Source organism: Salmo salar, chromosome ssa05, assembly GCF_905237065.1.
Source record: "Salmo salar chromosome ssa05, Ssal_v3.1, whole genome shotgun sequence".
NCBI lineage: Eukaryota > Metazoa > Chordata > Actinopteri > Salmoniformes > Salmonidae > Salmo > Salmo salar.
The window spans coordinates 9,263,007-9,279,081 of NC_059446.1; the positions used below are offsets into that span (position 1 = coordinate 9,263,007).

The 16,075-nt window shown below is 41.3% G+C and overlaps 1 protein-coding gene across 1 annotated transcript in view; it reads right to left on the reverse strand.

Annotated features, from left to right (window-relative positions):
* LOC106604189 (protocadherin Fat 2) overlaps positions 1 to 16,075 on the reverse strand; it is a 75,647-nt gene that overhangs the window by 20,753 nt on the left and 38,819 nt on the right. Inside the window, exons 13-20 of the mRNA XM_014198621.2 lie at positions 15,620 to 16,004; positions 13,967 to 14,163; positions 12,274 to 12,427; positions 9,910 to 10,143; positions 7,525 to 7,914; positions 1,131 to 1,342; positions 577 to 714; positions 248 to 391 (exon numbers count right to left, since the gene is read on the reverse strand). Coding sequence (XP_014054096.2) covers positions 248 to 391; positions 577 to 714; positions 1,131 to 1,342; positions 7,525 to 7,914; positions 9,910 to 10,143; positions 12,274 to 12,427; positions 13,967 to 14,163; positions 15,620 to 16,004 — 1,854 coding nt within the window. The remainder of the gene's footprint in view (positions 1 to 247; positions 392 to 576; positions 715 to 1,130; positions 1,343 to 7,524; positions 7,915 to 9,909; positions 10,144 to 12,273; positions 12,428 to 13,966; positions 14,164 to 15,619; positions 16,005 to 16,075) is intronic.

Sequence of the window (16,075 nt, forward strand, 5' to 3'; positions counted from 1 at the left end):
CTCATGGAGTGTAGAGGCAGCTGAGGACAGCCAGCTGTTAGGATGCTGGTCATGTAGAGGGAGAGAGGGAAACAGTGTGTGTGTGTGTGTGTGTGTGTGTGTGTGTGTGTGTGTGTGTGTGTGTGTGTGTGTGTGTGTGTGTGCGTGCGTGCGTGCGTGCGTGCGTGCGTGCGTGCGTGCGTGCGTGCGTGCGTGCGTGTGTGTGTGCGTGTGTGTGTGTGTAAGGGGAAGTGGCCTGTGCTGGTACCTGAAGGACCAGGTTGTGTTTAATCTGGGAGAAGACAGGTGGGTTGTCGTTGACATCGGACACGGTCAAGGTCACTTGGACCGCGGTAGACAGAGGAGGGTCTCCCTCATCAGCTGCTTGGACCGTCAGAGCGTAGTGAGTGATCTGGGACAGGGAGAGAGACCAGTTAGATACAGGATATCAGGGTTCTCCTACTTCCTTCTCTTAGCTCCTAGCAGAGCAAAGGGCTTCAACAGTGCATCTCCAGGGAACCCTGTTCTGAGCAGTTTTTCAACTTTATTCCAGGTGTTTCCTTCCCCATATAAAAGCCCAAACTAAACCCCCCTCACCTCCTCTCTGTCCAGTGTAGCCATGACTATGACCTCTCCACTGCGAGGGTCGATGCTGAACTGCCCCTGAGGGTCTCCACTGGAGATGGAGTACTGGACAAGGTTGTTCAATGGCCCATCCAGGTCGATGGCTGTCACCTTGGAGTGGGGGAAGGAGGGGAAAGGGGAAGAAGCAGGAGAAGCGGGAGAGAGATAAGAGAGAAGAGATGAGGGAAGAGATAAGTGGGGAGAGAAGAGATAAGGGGGAGAGAAGAGGAAAGAGACAAGAGGGAAGAGATAAGGGGGGAGAGAAGAGGGGGTTGAGAGGAGAAAGAGAGGAGGAAACAGTAAGCCTCATTGAACTGAGCTGCTTGGATGAATATCAGTCTGATTATTATTAGCTCAACCAAACTGCCATTTTCTCTAAGTACTTAGATGTGTGTCTGTCCAAATGCCAAATGCAAAACAACTTGATTAGTCCCCTCAGGGAAATGACTTGTCATTGAACACATTGAATGGTGTATTACAATAACTGGTTTCTAAAGTGACAGTTGACAGTTGAGAGTGACAGCTACCTGCATCACCACATGGCCAGGCGACAGGTCCTCTGAGATGTCAGCTCTGTAGTCTCCCTGTCCGAACACGGGCGTGTTGTCATTGACATCTGTGATGTTGATAATCACCATGGTGATGTCGCTCAGAGTCGACTTGCCTCTCGTCCCCTCCAATGACAGGTAGTATTCACGACACAGCTCAAAGTCTAAAGAGCCATTCACAGCCAGAACACCTGAAAAACACACAACACAAACTGGATTCATTTCACTGACGGCTGTGTTAACTTGGTCTTGTACACACTAACACAGCCCTGGGTTGACAGCTGTGTTAATTTGGTGTTTTACACACTAACACAGCCCTGGGTTGACAGCTGTGTTAACTTGGTCTTGTACACACTAACACAGCCCTGGGTTGACAGCTGTGTTAATTTGGTGTTTTACACACTAACACATTCCTGGGTTGACAGCTGTGTTAACTTGGTCTTTTACACACTAACACAGCCCTGGGTTGACAGCTGTGTTAACTTGGTATTTTACACTAACACAGTCCTGGGTTGACAGCTGTGTTAACTTGGTCTTTTACACACTAACACAGCCCTGGGTTGACAGCTGTGTTAACTTGGTATTTTACACTAACACAGTCCTCGGTTGACAGCTGTGTTAACTTGGTCTTTTACACTAACACAGTCCTGGGTTGACAGCTGTGTTAACTTGGTATTTTACACTAACACAGTCCTGGGTTGACAGCTGTGTGAACTTGGTGTTTTACACTAACACAGCCCTGGGTTGACAGCTGTGTTAACTTGGTCTTCTTGTACACACTAACACAGTCCTGGGTTGACAGCTGTGTTAACTTGGTCTTTTACACACTAACACAGTCTTGGGTTGACAGCTGTGTTAACTTGGTGTTTTACACACTAACACAGTCCTGGGTTGACAGCTGTGTTAACTTGGTCTTGTACACACTAACACAGTCCTGGGTTGACAGCTGTGTTAACTTGGTCTTTTACACACTAACACAGTCCTGGGTTGACAGCTGTGTTAACTTGGTCTTGTACACACTAACACAGTCCTGGGTTGACAGCTGTGTTAACTTGGTCTTGTACACACTAACACAGTCCTGGGTTGACAGCTGTGTTAACTTGGTCTTGTACACACTAACACAGTCCTGGGTTGACAGCTGTGTTAACTTGGTCTTTTACACACTAACACAGTCCTGGGTTGACAGCTGTGTTAACTTGGTCTTTTACACACTAACACAGTCCTGGGTTGACAGCTGTGTTAACTTGGTCTTGTACACACTAACACAGTCCTGGGTTGACAGCTGTGTTAACTTGGTCTTGTACACACTAACACAGTCCTGGGTTGACAGCTGTGTTAACTTGGTCTTGTACACACTAACACAGTCCTGGGTTGACAGCTGTGTTAACTTGGTCTTGTACACACTAACACAGTCCTGGGTTGACAGCTGTGTTAACTTGGTCTTGTACACACTAACACAGTCCTGGGTTGACAGCTGTGTTAACTTGGTGTTTTACACACTAACACAGCCCTGGGTTGACAGCTGTGTTAACTTGGTCTTGTACACACTAACACAGTCCTGGGTTGACAGCTGTGTTAACTTGGTCTTGTACACACTAACACAGTCCTGGGTTGACAGCTGTGTTAACTTGGTCTTGTACACACTAACACAGTCCTGGGTTGACAGCTGTGTTAACTTGGTCTTGTACACACTAACACATTCCTGGGTTGACAGCTGTGTTAACTTGGTGTTTTACACACTAACACAGCCCTGGGTTGACAGCTGTGTTAACTTGGTCTTGTACACACTAACACAGTCCTGGGTTGACAGCTGTGTTAACTTGGTATTTTACACACTAACACAGTCCTGGGTTGACAGCTGTGTTAACTTGGTATTTTACACACTAACACAGTCCTGGGTTGACAGCTGTGTTAATTTGGTGTTTTACACACTAACACAGCCCTGGGTTGACAGCTGTGTTAATTTGGTGTTTTACACACTAACACAGCCCTGGGTTGACAGATGTGGGTTTTGAGTATATGTTCTCAGCCTTCATAAAAATTAAAACTACAGCATTTTCCTAAGATGACCACAGTAAAACATGTTCAGCTCCATCTTGCGGTGCTCTTTTATTAAAAACAAAACTCTGATATGTTTTTGTCAGCGCTATCTGATTGTCTTTCTTCTGTTTCCCAAAAACAAACATGTAGTCAAACAGGTGTTGGGTTCTACCTGCTAATAGTACCAGGATGTAGAGAAATGAGGACTGTAAAATATACATCTGTTCCAGCCTAAGATAACTACAGTACCAGGATGTAGAAATAAGGACTGATATGAAAATTACTGATATGAAACAGACTTGAAAACAAACACCAGAGAATTTTCTGCCGTTAATAATTGAATAATTGTTATCTCTGTCAAACTCCCTCCTACCCCTCCTCTCTCTCTCTCTCTCTCTCTCTCTCTCTCTCTCTCTCTTGTTCTCTAACTCTTTCTCTCTCTCATACTCCCTCCCACCCCCTCTCACTCTCTCACTCTCTCACTATTTCTCTCTCTCTCACCCCCCCTCTCTCTCTCTCTCTCTCTCTCTCTGTCTCCCGCCTCTCCTTCTTATCCCCCTCTCTTTGTCTCTCACTTCCTCCATCTCTCTATCTCTCAGCTGCAGAAACAGACACCTGTAAATGGGGGAGAGAGAGCGTTCCTGGATTCCTGGGTCATCTGCCAGTCTGGTTTACACACTTCATTAACATAAGACAAGATAACAACATATCAACAGTCATAACCGCCACCTGCATTCCTTTAAAATACCCACCAGGTTTCAACATGTGCAATAATATCACACAGGTACAATTCTCTGTTTGTAGAGGTAGATGAAGACTTCTAGACCCTCACCTTGTCTGTTTGTTGAGGTAGTTAAGGTTAGGAAAAGGGTTAAGGGTTAACTAACATGCAACAAAAATTGACTTTGACATCAATTTGACAAAATGGCCTATTTATTGCCTTACCTCCCCCAGCTGACAAGGTACAAATCTGTCGCTCTGTCCCTGAACAAGGCAGTTAACCCACTGTTCCTAGGCCGTCATAAGAATGAGTTCTTAACTGACTTGCCCAGTTAAATAAAGGTAAAATAAAAAAATACAAATTTACACACACTGTATATAGAATTTTTCTACTGTATTATTGACTGTATGTTTTGTTTATTCCATGTGTAACTCTGTGTTGTTGTTTGTGTCGAACTGCTTTGTTTTATCTTGGCCAGGTCGCAATTGTAATTGAGAACTTGTTCTCAACTAGCCTACCTGGTTAAATAAAAAAAATACAAAATAAAAAGCTGGAACCCATCTAGACATGACCATCTGCAAGGGTTTGGGTCAATTCGAATCAAAGTCAGTTATTTCAGCAAGTGATTTGAATTTAATATCCAAAAATAGCTTCCCTTTTACAGTTTATTGAGAAGTCATTGAGAATAATTGAATTGGAATTTCAGTTTACTTCCTGAATTGTTTGATTTCAACCCTGAACTCATGTTGGAACTGAGCTAGTACATTTTTGTAACCGATGTGAAATGGCTAGTTAGTTAGCGGTGGTGCGCGCTAATAGCGTTTCAATCGGTGACGTCACTCGCGCTGAGACTTGAAGTAGGGTTTCCCCTTGCGTTGCAAGGGCCGTGGCTTTTGTGGCACGATGGGTAACGATGCTTCGTGGGGTGTCAGTTGTTGATGTGTGCAAGGGTCCCTGGTTCGAGCCCAGGTTGGGGCGAAGAGAGGGACGGAACCTACACTGTTACATATGCAATTGGAAGTGCCACCTGATTTTCGCTGATGTTCCAATGAGAAAAGAGAAAAATAACTGAAGTTAGACTAGCTAAAGAAAACAACCCAATGTACTGCGTTATACTGCAGGGCTCTGCTCCATTGATAAAACATATAATACATAACATTAAGCTTCCACATCTGTCTCCATTGATAAAACATATAATACATAACATTAAGCTTCCACGTCTGTCTCCGTTGATAAAACATATAATACATAACATTAAGCTTCCACGTCTGTCTCCATTGATAAAACATATAATACATAACATTAAGCTTCCACGTCTGTCTCCATTGATAAAACATATAATACATAACATTAAGCTTCCACGTCTGTCTCCATTGATAAAACATATAATACATAACATTAAACTTCCAAGTCTGTCTCCATTGATAAAACATATAATACATAACATTAAGCTTCCACCTCTGTCTCCATTGATAAAACATATAATACATAACATTAAGCTTCCAAGTCTGTCTCCATTGATAAAACATATAATACATAACATTAAGCTTCCACGTCTGTCTCCATTGATAAAACATATAATACATAACATTAAGCTTCCACGTCTGTCTCCATTGATAAAACATATAATACATAACATTAAACTTCCAAGTCTGTCTCCATTGATAAAACATATAATACATAACATTAAGCTTCCACCTCTGTCTCCATTGATAAAACATATAATACATAACATTAAGCTTCCAAGTCTGTCTCCATTGATAAAACATATAATACATAACATTAAGCTTCCACGTCTGTCTCCATTGATAAAACCTATAATACATAACATTAAGCTTCCAAGTCTGTCTCCGTTGATAAAACATATAATACATAACAAAAAAAAACGACTTCCTTACTTTGACACAATGGTAACTAAACAGCTGTGTGGTGGGATGATTACTCCTGGGATGGAACTACACACAAGTGGATTAAGTTGCTGACAAGCCCGGCTATTGAATGGTTTGACAACTGATACAGACATTGGTTAGGCTCAGTCCAACCAACCTCTATTAGACTCCTGCCCTGCTACAGTATATCAAAGAAAGGAGGATTTGTAATGAAGGGACATCAACAGAAATCAGGGAGAAAAGAAACTCTCTGCGTTTGTGGTGGTGTCACGAGGTACAGTATATAAGACTAGGTGGTATAATACAGTACTGACTAATTTATACTTATCCAGAGTGGCTGATTGCTGTACAGCTTACACTACCAGTCAAACTTTTTAAAACACCTACTCATTCTAGGGTTTTTCTTTATTTTTACTATTTTCTCACAAAGACACGGCGGTTGAAACCAAAAATCTACAATTTGGACTCCAGACCAAAGGACAGATTTCCCCAGGTTTAATGTCCATTGCTTGTGTTTCTTGGCCCAAGCAAGTCTTCTTATTATTGGTGTGCTTTAGTAGTGGTTTCTTTGAAGCAATTCTACCATGAAGCCCTGATTCACACAGTCTCTTCTGAACAGTTGATGTTGATGTGTCTGTTACTTGAACTCTGTGAAGCATTTATTTGGGCTGCAATTTCTGAGGCTGGTAACTCTAATGAACTTATCCTCTGCAGCAGAGGTAACTCTGGGTCTTCCTTTCCTGTGGCGGTCCTCATGAGAGCCAGTTTCATCATAGTGCTTGATGGTTTGTGCGACTGCACTTGAAGACACATTCAAAGTTCTTGAAATGTTCCATATTGACTGACCTTCATGTCTTAAAGTAACGATGGACTGTTGTTTCTCTTTGCTTAATTGAGCTGTTCTTGCCATAATATGGACTTGGTCTTTTACCAAATAGGGCTATCTTCTGTATACCCCCCTACCTTGTCACAACACAATTGATTGGCTCAAACGCATTAAGAAGGAAAGAAATTCCACAAATGAACTGTTAAGAAGGCACACCTGTGAATTGAAATGCATTCCAGGTGACTACCTCATGAAGCTGGTTGAGAGAATGCCAAGAGTGTGCAAGGTTGACATCAAGGCAAAGGATGGCTAGTTTGAAGAATCTCAAAATATAAAATATATTTGGATTTGTTTAACACTTTTTTTGGTTACTACATGATTCCATTTGTGTTATTTCATAGTTGTGATGTCTTCACTATAGTAAAAATAAAGAAAACCCCTGGAATGACTAGGTGTTATAAAACTTTTGACCGGTAGTGTATATCAACAGGACCTTTACAAAGTCTATCAAAAGTGCACCAGCAGTGACAATGTACTTTCAATCATTTCTCTGCCTCACTGTGCAATACTGCTCCGATGTCTTACTTCTGAGTATCAAATAGAAAGCAGACTTTCTAACTCTGCCAAAACTGGCACTATAATGCAGTCAGCAACATAACCAGGTGAACAGGTATTTGCTGTACCCTTTAGCTTTCCATCAACCTTATAAGTGGGCTTCTCTGCCTTCTGTCAGATTTTTCTTACTGATGTGGGGTTCAAAATGATTGTGCTTCATAAATATATTCATTTGCCCAAATAAACTCAAATAAACTTTATGGAACATTATGGAATCTTATGGAATCTCACAGAACCTTACTAACCCATGGAACTCCTGGAAGTGACGGAACAGAACCTTACCAGTTGCCGGGTGCAGGTAGAACCTTCCCTCCTCGTTGCCGGAGACGATGGAGTAGACGATGGATTCCGTCTCGGTCCCGTCTCTAGTGAGGGCAGAGACGCTGATGACCTCTGACCCTACCAGGGTGCATTCTGGGATGTGGGCGGAGTACTCCTGGCTTAAGAATACCGGCTTGTAGTCGCTCAGGTCAACAACATGCACCGTAACTGTGGCAATGGAGTACAGTTGTTGGGGAATTCCCCTGTCGGTGGCTTTGACCTTGAGTTCAAAGGTCGACCGAGTGTTTTCTGCCAGCGACCTCTCCAGGCGCAGGATACCAGAGAACTCTTCTAATGAGAAGTGGCCGCTGTTGTCCTCGAGTAGAGAATACTTCACCTCAGAGTTTATACCTGTAGAAGGAGAGGAGAGAATAGGAGTCAGCCTGGTTGGTTTAGCACCACGAGTTTAGGTTTCTTCCAAAGTATGCTAATCCCAACCGTAGGTAGTAACTTAATATACAGCTAGGAGTTAATGGCCTTATCAAAGCTGTATCAAAACAATATGCAAGGTGCAATTATGAAGAAAACTCAACTAATAAACAGTCATAACAAAAACACCAAACAGCCAGAATAAACAGCCTCAGGATAATGCATGATTAGATATGAGTTTCTGCACCTACAGGAGTTCACCTACAGGAATTCCTCAGTAATATTCTCTCCCTCTCTCTCTCTCTCTCTCTCTCTCTCTCTCTCTCTCTCTCTCTCTCTCTCTCTCTCTCTCTCTCTCTCTCTCTCTCTCTCTCTCTCTCTCTCTCTCTCTCTCTCTCTCGTAGGAAGGGTTCTCCAGGTTCACCCATCCCTGATTTCAGGTCTGGTAACTTAAACGTCTGAAGGTGAACAATGAGGTAAGGTATGGTGGAAGTTTATGCAAGAGGGCTTTTTAGACAAAAAAAGAGCGCAATGCATTGCTCTACGAGACTTCAGAGAGGGCCAGTTTCTGATACAGAATGCATGTCCTGAGCCTGATACCCATAACCAATCCTAGTGCACTGTGTGGTAAACTACATCCAATGACTTCAGTGTATTGGCTGCTGCATTCATATAGACATTCATATTGCCATAGTCTAAAGCCATCAGAAATGTTGACTGAATGATTTGTTTTCTGCTATTTAACAAAAGACAGGACCTGTTCTTATAGAATAAGACTATTTGAATTCTTAGTTTCTTAATCAACTTGTCAACATGTTTTTTGAAAGATAGCTTTTCGTCAATCCAGATGCCTAGATCTTTATTTGGCACCATCCAAATGAAATATGCATAAATTAGTAATGCGCTTGTTGACTCATAACCTGCAGTCCCGTTGGTTTTATCCACAGAGAGGGCGAGGTTTAGGGTCATTAAATATTTTGTGGAGGTGGGTGGCAGTCAGGAAGTATATAGGAGAATAGTCTCTCTGTTATCACCTGGGGATAGGAGAATAGTCTCTCTGTTATCACCTGGGAATAGGAGAATAGTCTCTCTGTTATCACCTGGGGAATAGGAGAATAGTCTCTCTGTTATCACCTGGGAATAGGAGAAGAGTCTCTCAGTTATCACCTGGGGAATAGGAGAATAGTCTCCATGTTATCACCTGGGAATAGGAGAATAGTCTCCATGTTATCACCTGGGAATAGGAGAATAGTCTCCATGTTATCACCTGGGAATAGGAGAATAGTCTCTCTGTTATCACCTGGGAATAGGAGAATAGTCTCTCTGTTATCACCTGGGGAATAGGAGAACAGTCTCTATGTTATGACCTGGGAATAGGAGAACAGTCTCTATGTTATCACCTGGGAATAGGAGAATAGTCTCTATGTTATCACCTGGGAATAGGAGAACAGTCTCTATGTTATGACCTGGGAATAGGAGAACAGTCTCTATGTTATCACCTGGGAATAGGAGAATAGTCTCTATGTTATGACCTGGGAACAGGAGAATAGTCTCTATGTTATGACCTGGGAATAGGAGAACAGTCTCTCTGTTATCACCTGGGGAATAGGAGAACAGTCTCTATGTTATGACCTGGGAACAGGAGAACAGTCTCTATGTTATGACCTGGGAATAGGAGAACAGTCTCTATGTTATGACCTGGGAATAGGAGAACAGTCTCTATGTTATGACCTGGGGACATATATAGGAGTAGAGCCTCTGCTACATGAAGGGGATATTTAGATTCTACCATAGAAATAGAATTACTAGATCAGACACAGACCCTCAAACCATACCTCAGAACGCAAATGTCCATTCTAGTCATTCTGATTCTATAGATTTTAGCATATGAAATATAATAACTAGATCAGCAAAGCCCCTTCAGACTCTCCCTCAGAATGTTTACTCTTTTCATTTTATATCAATAATATAACTTACCAGTGTCAGGGTCTTTGGCGTAGATGACAGCGATGGGAGTCCTGACGGTGGTGTTGTCGAACACGGTGACTTCATAGTGGTTGTTGGAGAACTTGGGAGGGTTGTCATTCATGTCCTGGATCATGAGTAAGATGTCTGCCTGGCAGGAGCGACCTCCGCCGTCCGTGGCTTTAACTACCAGATCATACTCCGTCACCTTCTCCCGGTCCAACTGGGCCAGGGTGAACAACTCCCCTGTCACAGATAAGAAGAACAGATAATTAGATAAATGTATTAGAGATAACTTATTCCTTCTATGTCCATCTCCTAGTGGAGCAGAGGGTCTCACATACAGTAAGTATATAGATGGATAGATTTAGTCTAAGTATAGATGAAAACTGACTGTTGGTGATGGTAAAAAATCACTGAGATGTACAGTACCAATCAAAAGTTAGGACACACATACTTATACTCAAGGGTTTTTCTTTATTTATAATATGTTCTACATTGTACAATAATAGTGAAGACATCAAAACTATGAAATAACACATATGGAATCATGTAGTAACCAAAAAAGTGTTAAACAAATCAAAATATATTTTCTATTGAAGATTCTTCAAAGTTCATTAGAGTTAATTGCACCTCTGATTGCAGCACAAATAAATGCTTCACAGAGTTCCAGTAACAGACATATGTCAACATCAACTGTTCAGAGGAGACTCTGTGAATCAGGCCTTCATGGTCGAATTGCTGCAATGAAACCACTACCAAGAAACACGAGCAATGGACATTAGACCGGGGGAAATCTGTCCTTAAGTCTGATGAGTCCAAATGTTAGATTTTTGGTTCAAACTGCCTTGTCTGTGTGAGACGCAGAGTAGGTGAACGGATGATCTCCGCATGTGTGAATCCCACCATGAAGCATGGAGGAGGAGGTGTGATGGTGTGGGGGTGCTTTGCTGGTGACACTGTCAGTGATTTATTTGGAATTCAAGGCACACTTAACCAGCATGGCTACCACAGCATTCTGCAGCAATACGCCAGCCCGTCTGGTTTGTGCTTAGTGGGACTATCATTTGTTTTTCAACAGGACAATGACCCAACACACCTCCAGGCTGTGTAAGGGATATTTTACCAAGAAGGAGAGTGATGGTATGCTGCATCAGATGACCTGGCCTCCACAATCACCTGACCTCACGCCAATTGAGATGGTTTGGGATGAGTCGGACCTCAGAGTGAACGAAAAGCAGTTAACAAGGGCTCAGCATATGTGGGAACCCCTTCAAGAAAAGCATTCCAGGTGAAGTTGGATGAGAGAATGCCAAGAGTGTGCAAAGCTGTCATCAAGGCAAAGGGTGGCTACTTTGAAGAATCTAAAATATAAAATAGATTTTGATTTGTTTAACACTTTTTTGGTTACTGCATGATGTGATGTGTACATGATGTGTTTTTTCATAGTTTTGATGTCTTCACTATTATTATACAATGTAGAAAACAGTAAAATAAAGAAAAACCCTTGAATGAGTAGGTGTATCCAAACTTTTGATTGGTACTCTATATCACAATGGTGGGAAAAAACCCTGAGATGTACATGTATATCAAAATGGTGGGGGAAAACACTTGCCACCATGGCCTATTTATTGCCTTACCTCTCTTATCCTACCTAATTTGCACATGCTGTATATAGATTTTTCTACTGTATTATTGATTGTATGTTTGCTTATTCCATGTGTAACTCTGTGTTGTTGTATGTGTCGAACTGCTTTGCTTCATCTTGGCCAGGTCGCAGTTATAAACGAGAACTTGTTCTCAACTAGCCTATCTGGTTAAATAAAGATGAAATAAAAAAAATTAAAAACCCTGAGATGTATATCAAAATGGTGGGGAAAAGGACCAGACAGTAGGCCTATACATTCTTTAAAAACATTTGACAAAATATTTACTGAAATCTATCAAGAACGAAACCGTGAGAAGTACATATAAATCACAAAATGTTTACATTTCTGGTAGTCATTCACCGTGTTACCAGTGTCATAACATTACTTTGGATTGAAGGCCATATCAAAGCGTCTCCTAGCATATATGTAATGTGATAGCACACATTCTTAAGATTATGAGCTCTGTTTGACATACAATAATGAAGAGAGATTGGTGATAGGCTAGTGCTATGACAAACAGGGAGTATGGTTGATGAGAAGCCAAAGCACCAAATATAGAAAAAACACCAAACCTTTGTGTTGGTCTGACGGTACACCATCTTGTCTTCTTGAAGACCTCAGATTAAGTATTTTGTAAGAAACGAGATGCTATCTCTCAACTCAAACAAAAACAGATTTCAATTAGGGCCTCTTTTTGCTTAGACCCCAAATAAAAGATGTCTCTAACCTGTCTTTTGATCAAGATGGAACTTGTCTGCGTTGGGGCCATGGAGGGTGTAGGACACTTGTCCGTTGGTGCCGATGTCTGGGTCGGACGCTGAAACCTTCACGATGAACATGCGTGACGGGGAATTCTCCATGACAACCTCTGTGTACAGCAACTGAAACATTGATAGTTAGCAACATCTTAGGTCAAATTGCAGTTGTTGACACAGGCATTTAATTCATGCTTAGGTAGACTACCGCTGATGGATGTGTTATGTAGAGTGCCTATGGAAAGTATTCAGACCCCTTGACTTTTTCCGCATTTAGTTTTGTTAAAGCCTTTTTCTAAAATTGATTACATTGATTTTTCCCCTCATCAATCAACACACAATACCCCATAATGTCAAAGCAAAAACAGGTTTTTAGACATTTTTGCAAATGTATTTAAAAAATAATAATAATGGAAATATCACAAATATCAATATCACATACATAAGTATTCAGACCCTTTACTCAGTACTTTGTTAAAGCACCTTTGGCAGGGATTACAGCCTCAAGTCTTCTTGGGTATGACGCTACAAGCTTGGCACACCTGTATTTGGGGAGTTTCTCCCATTCTTTGGTTTTCATCAAGAATCTCTCTGTACTTTGCTCCGTTCATCTTTGCCTCGATACTGACTAGTCTCCCAGTTCCTGCCGCTGAAAAATAACCCCACAGCATGATGCTGCCACCACCATGCTTCACCGTAGGGATGGTCTCAGGTTTCCTCCAGACATGAAGCTTGGCATTCAGGCCAAAGAGTTCAATCTTTTGGCAAACTCCAAGTGGGCTGTCATGTGCCTTTTAATGAGGAGTGGCCATAAAAGCCTGATTGGTGGAGTGCTGCAGAGATGGTTGTCCTTCTGGAAGGTTCTCCCATCTCCACAGATGAACTCTGGAGCTCTGTCAGAGTGACCATCGGGTTCTTGGTCACGTCCCTGACCAAGGCCCTTCTCCACCGATTGCTCAATTTGGCCGGGCGGCCCGCTCTAGGAAGAGTCTTGGTGGTTCCAAACTTCTTCTATTTAAGAATGATGGAGGCCACTGTGTTCTTAGGGACCTTCAATGCTGTATAATTATTTTTGGTACCCTTCCCCAGATCTGTGCCTCGACACAATCCTGCCTCGGAGCTCTACGGACAATTCCTTCCATTTCATGGCTTGGTTTTCGCTCTGACATGCACTGTCAACTGTTGGACCTTTTATAGACAATTGTGTGCCTTTACAAATCATGTCAATCAATTGGATTTACCAGAGTTGGACTCCAATCAAGTTGAAGAAACATTTCAAGGATGATCAATGGAAACAGGATGCACCTGAGCTCAATTTCGAGTCTCATACCAAAGGGTTTGAATACTTATGTAAATAAGGTATTTATTTATTTATTATACATTTTCAAAAATTTCCCTAAACTTTTCACTTAATCATTATGGGGTATTGTGTGTAGATTGCTGAATATATATATATATTTTTTAATCCATTTTAGAATAAAGATGTAACGTAACATAATTTGGAAAAAGTAGAAGGGTCTGAAAACTCTCTGAAGGAACTGTATGTACGAACTGTTATAAAGTCCTTATGTCGGTACAACATGTTTAAGATGTTGCATAAGACGTGTAGTATATCATCTATTGGAATCTAAATATATACTGTCGTGTCATGGCTGAGTGACGTACCTGCACACACAGAGGACTGTTATCGTTGATGTCTAGGACATGGACCTCTACAGTGGCAGGGGCCTCGAATCTCCCGTCTGTAGCTGTTATCTTCAGGGAGTACTTATCTTTAGCTTCACGGTCAAGAAACTCTTTGAGGACCAGCCCCCATTCCTCTCCCTCTTGCGCAATGGAGAACTGGCCCAATGGGTCTCCGTCTAAGGAAAAACATTTGAATGTAATACATGAATTTCAATGCTACCCGGAGGCCTACATGAGTTTGTTCATCACCACCACATTTCTTCCTGTCAATGTAGTCACTTTTACACTAAGAATGAACCATTACAGTAGATATATTTCTCTAATATAATAAGCCATTATAGAAGATATGTTGCTTTGTTATAATGAGCCATTATTATAGTAGATATATATTGCTCTGTTATAATAAGCCATTATAGAAGACATATTGCTCTGTTATAATAAGCCATTATAGTAGATATATTGCTCTGTTATAATAAGCCATTATAGTAGATATATTGCTCTGTTATAATAAGCCAGTATAGAAGATATATTGCTCTGTTATAATAAGCCAGTATAGAATATATATTGCTCTGTTATAATAAGCCAGTATAGAAGATATATTGCTCTGTTATAATAAGCCAGTATAGAAGATATATTGCTCTGTTATAATAAGCCAGTATAGTAGATATATTGCTCTGTTATAATAAGCCAGTATAGAAGATATATTGCTCTGTTATAATAAGCCAGTATAGAAGATATATTGCTCTGTTATAATAAGCCAGTATAGAAGATATATTGCTCTGTTATAATAAGCCAGTATAGAAGATATATTGCTCTGTTATAATAACCCATGACTATAGTATATATATATTGCTCTGTTATAATAAGCCAGTATAGTATATATATTGCTCTGTTATAATAAGCCAGTATAGAAGATATATTGCTCTGTTATAATAACCCATGACTATAGTATATATTTATTGCTCTGTTATAATAAGCCATTATTGTCATGTTCGTCGTATGGAGTGGACCAAAACGCAGCGGGAATGTAAGTGCTCATCTTCTTCTTTATTTATAAAGAAACGTGATACAAAACACTTAAACAAAACAACGACGAAAAAACTATCTCGTAAGGACAAAATGACTATACAGAGAAACAACTACCCACAAAACCCATGACAAAAACACCTCTATTAAATAGGACCTTCAATTAGAGGCAACGAGGAACAGCTGCCTCCAATTGAAAGTCAACCCAATAAACTACGCATAGAAATAGAACAAATAGAACGAACATAGACATACACTAACAAGAACATAAACCAAAACACCCCGAAACACCCTAAACAAACACCCCCTGCCACGCCCTGACCAAACTATAATAACAAACAACCCCTTTTACTGGTCAGGACGTGACAATTATAGAAGATATATTGCTCTGTTATAATGAGCCATTATAGTAGATATATTGCTCTGTTATAATGAGCCATTATTTTAGTAGATATATTGCTCTGGAGAAGTACTGTGCCCATCTGTTTCTTATTTAAATATTGTTCATAATGCTGATAGGGCTGAGAAAACGACTAATCAACTACTTCAAAAAAAGTGTGTGATCAATCATTCAATCAATCAAATGAATCAATCAACAAGACTCACCTGTGATGTAACACGTGATCTGCCTGTTCTCTTTAGTCACATCCATATCAACGGTCGTCAGGCTCATGATAACCTCCCCAGGCCTAGCGTTCTCCATGACAGACCCATGGTACACGTCCTCCGTGAACCGAGCAGGGTTGTCGTTCTCGTCAGTCACCGTCACCTCCACTAGAACTGAGGACGAGAGCTTAACCTCCCCCCCGTGGTCAGTAGCCACCACTGTGAAGCTGTAGTGCTGAGTCATCTCACAGTCCGTTTCTCTCAGAGTAGTTATCCAACCGCTCTCACTGTCGATGGAGAAGACATCAGCGACGTCATCGGGTTCGGCTTCCAAGGTGTAGGTCACCTGTCCATTGGTGTCCTGGTCAGGGTCGTTGGCAGTCACCTGGATGGATGAATGGATGAATTGATAAATGAATTAAAACTAAACTGCCCCAAAAGGGAATTTGATTTGCA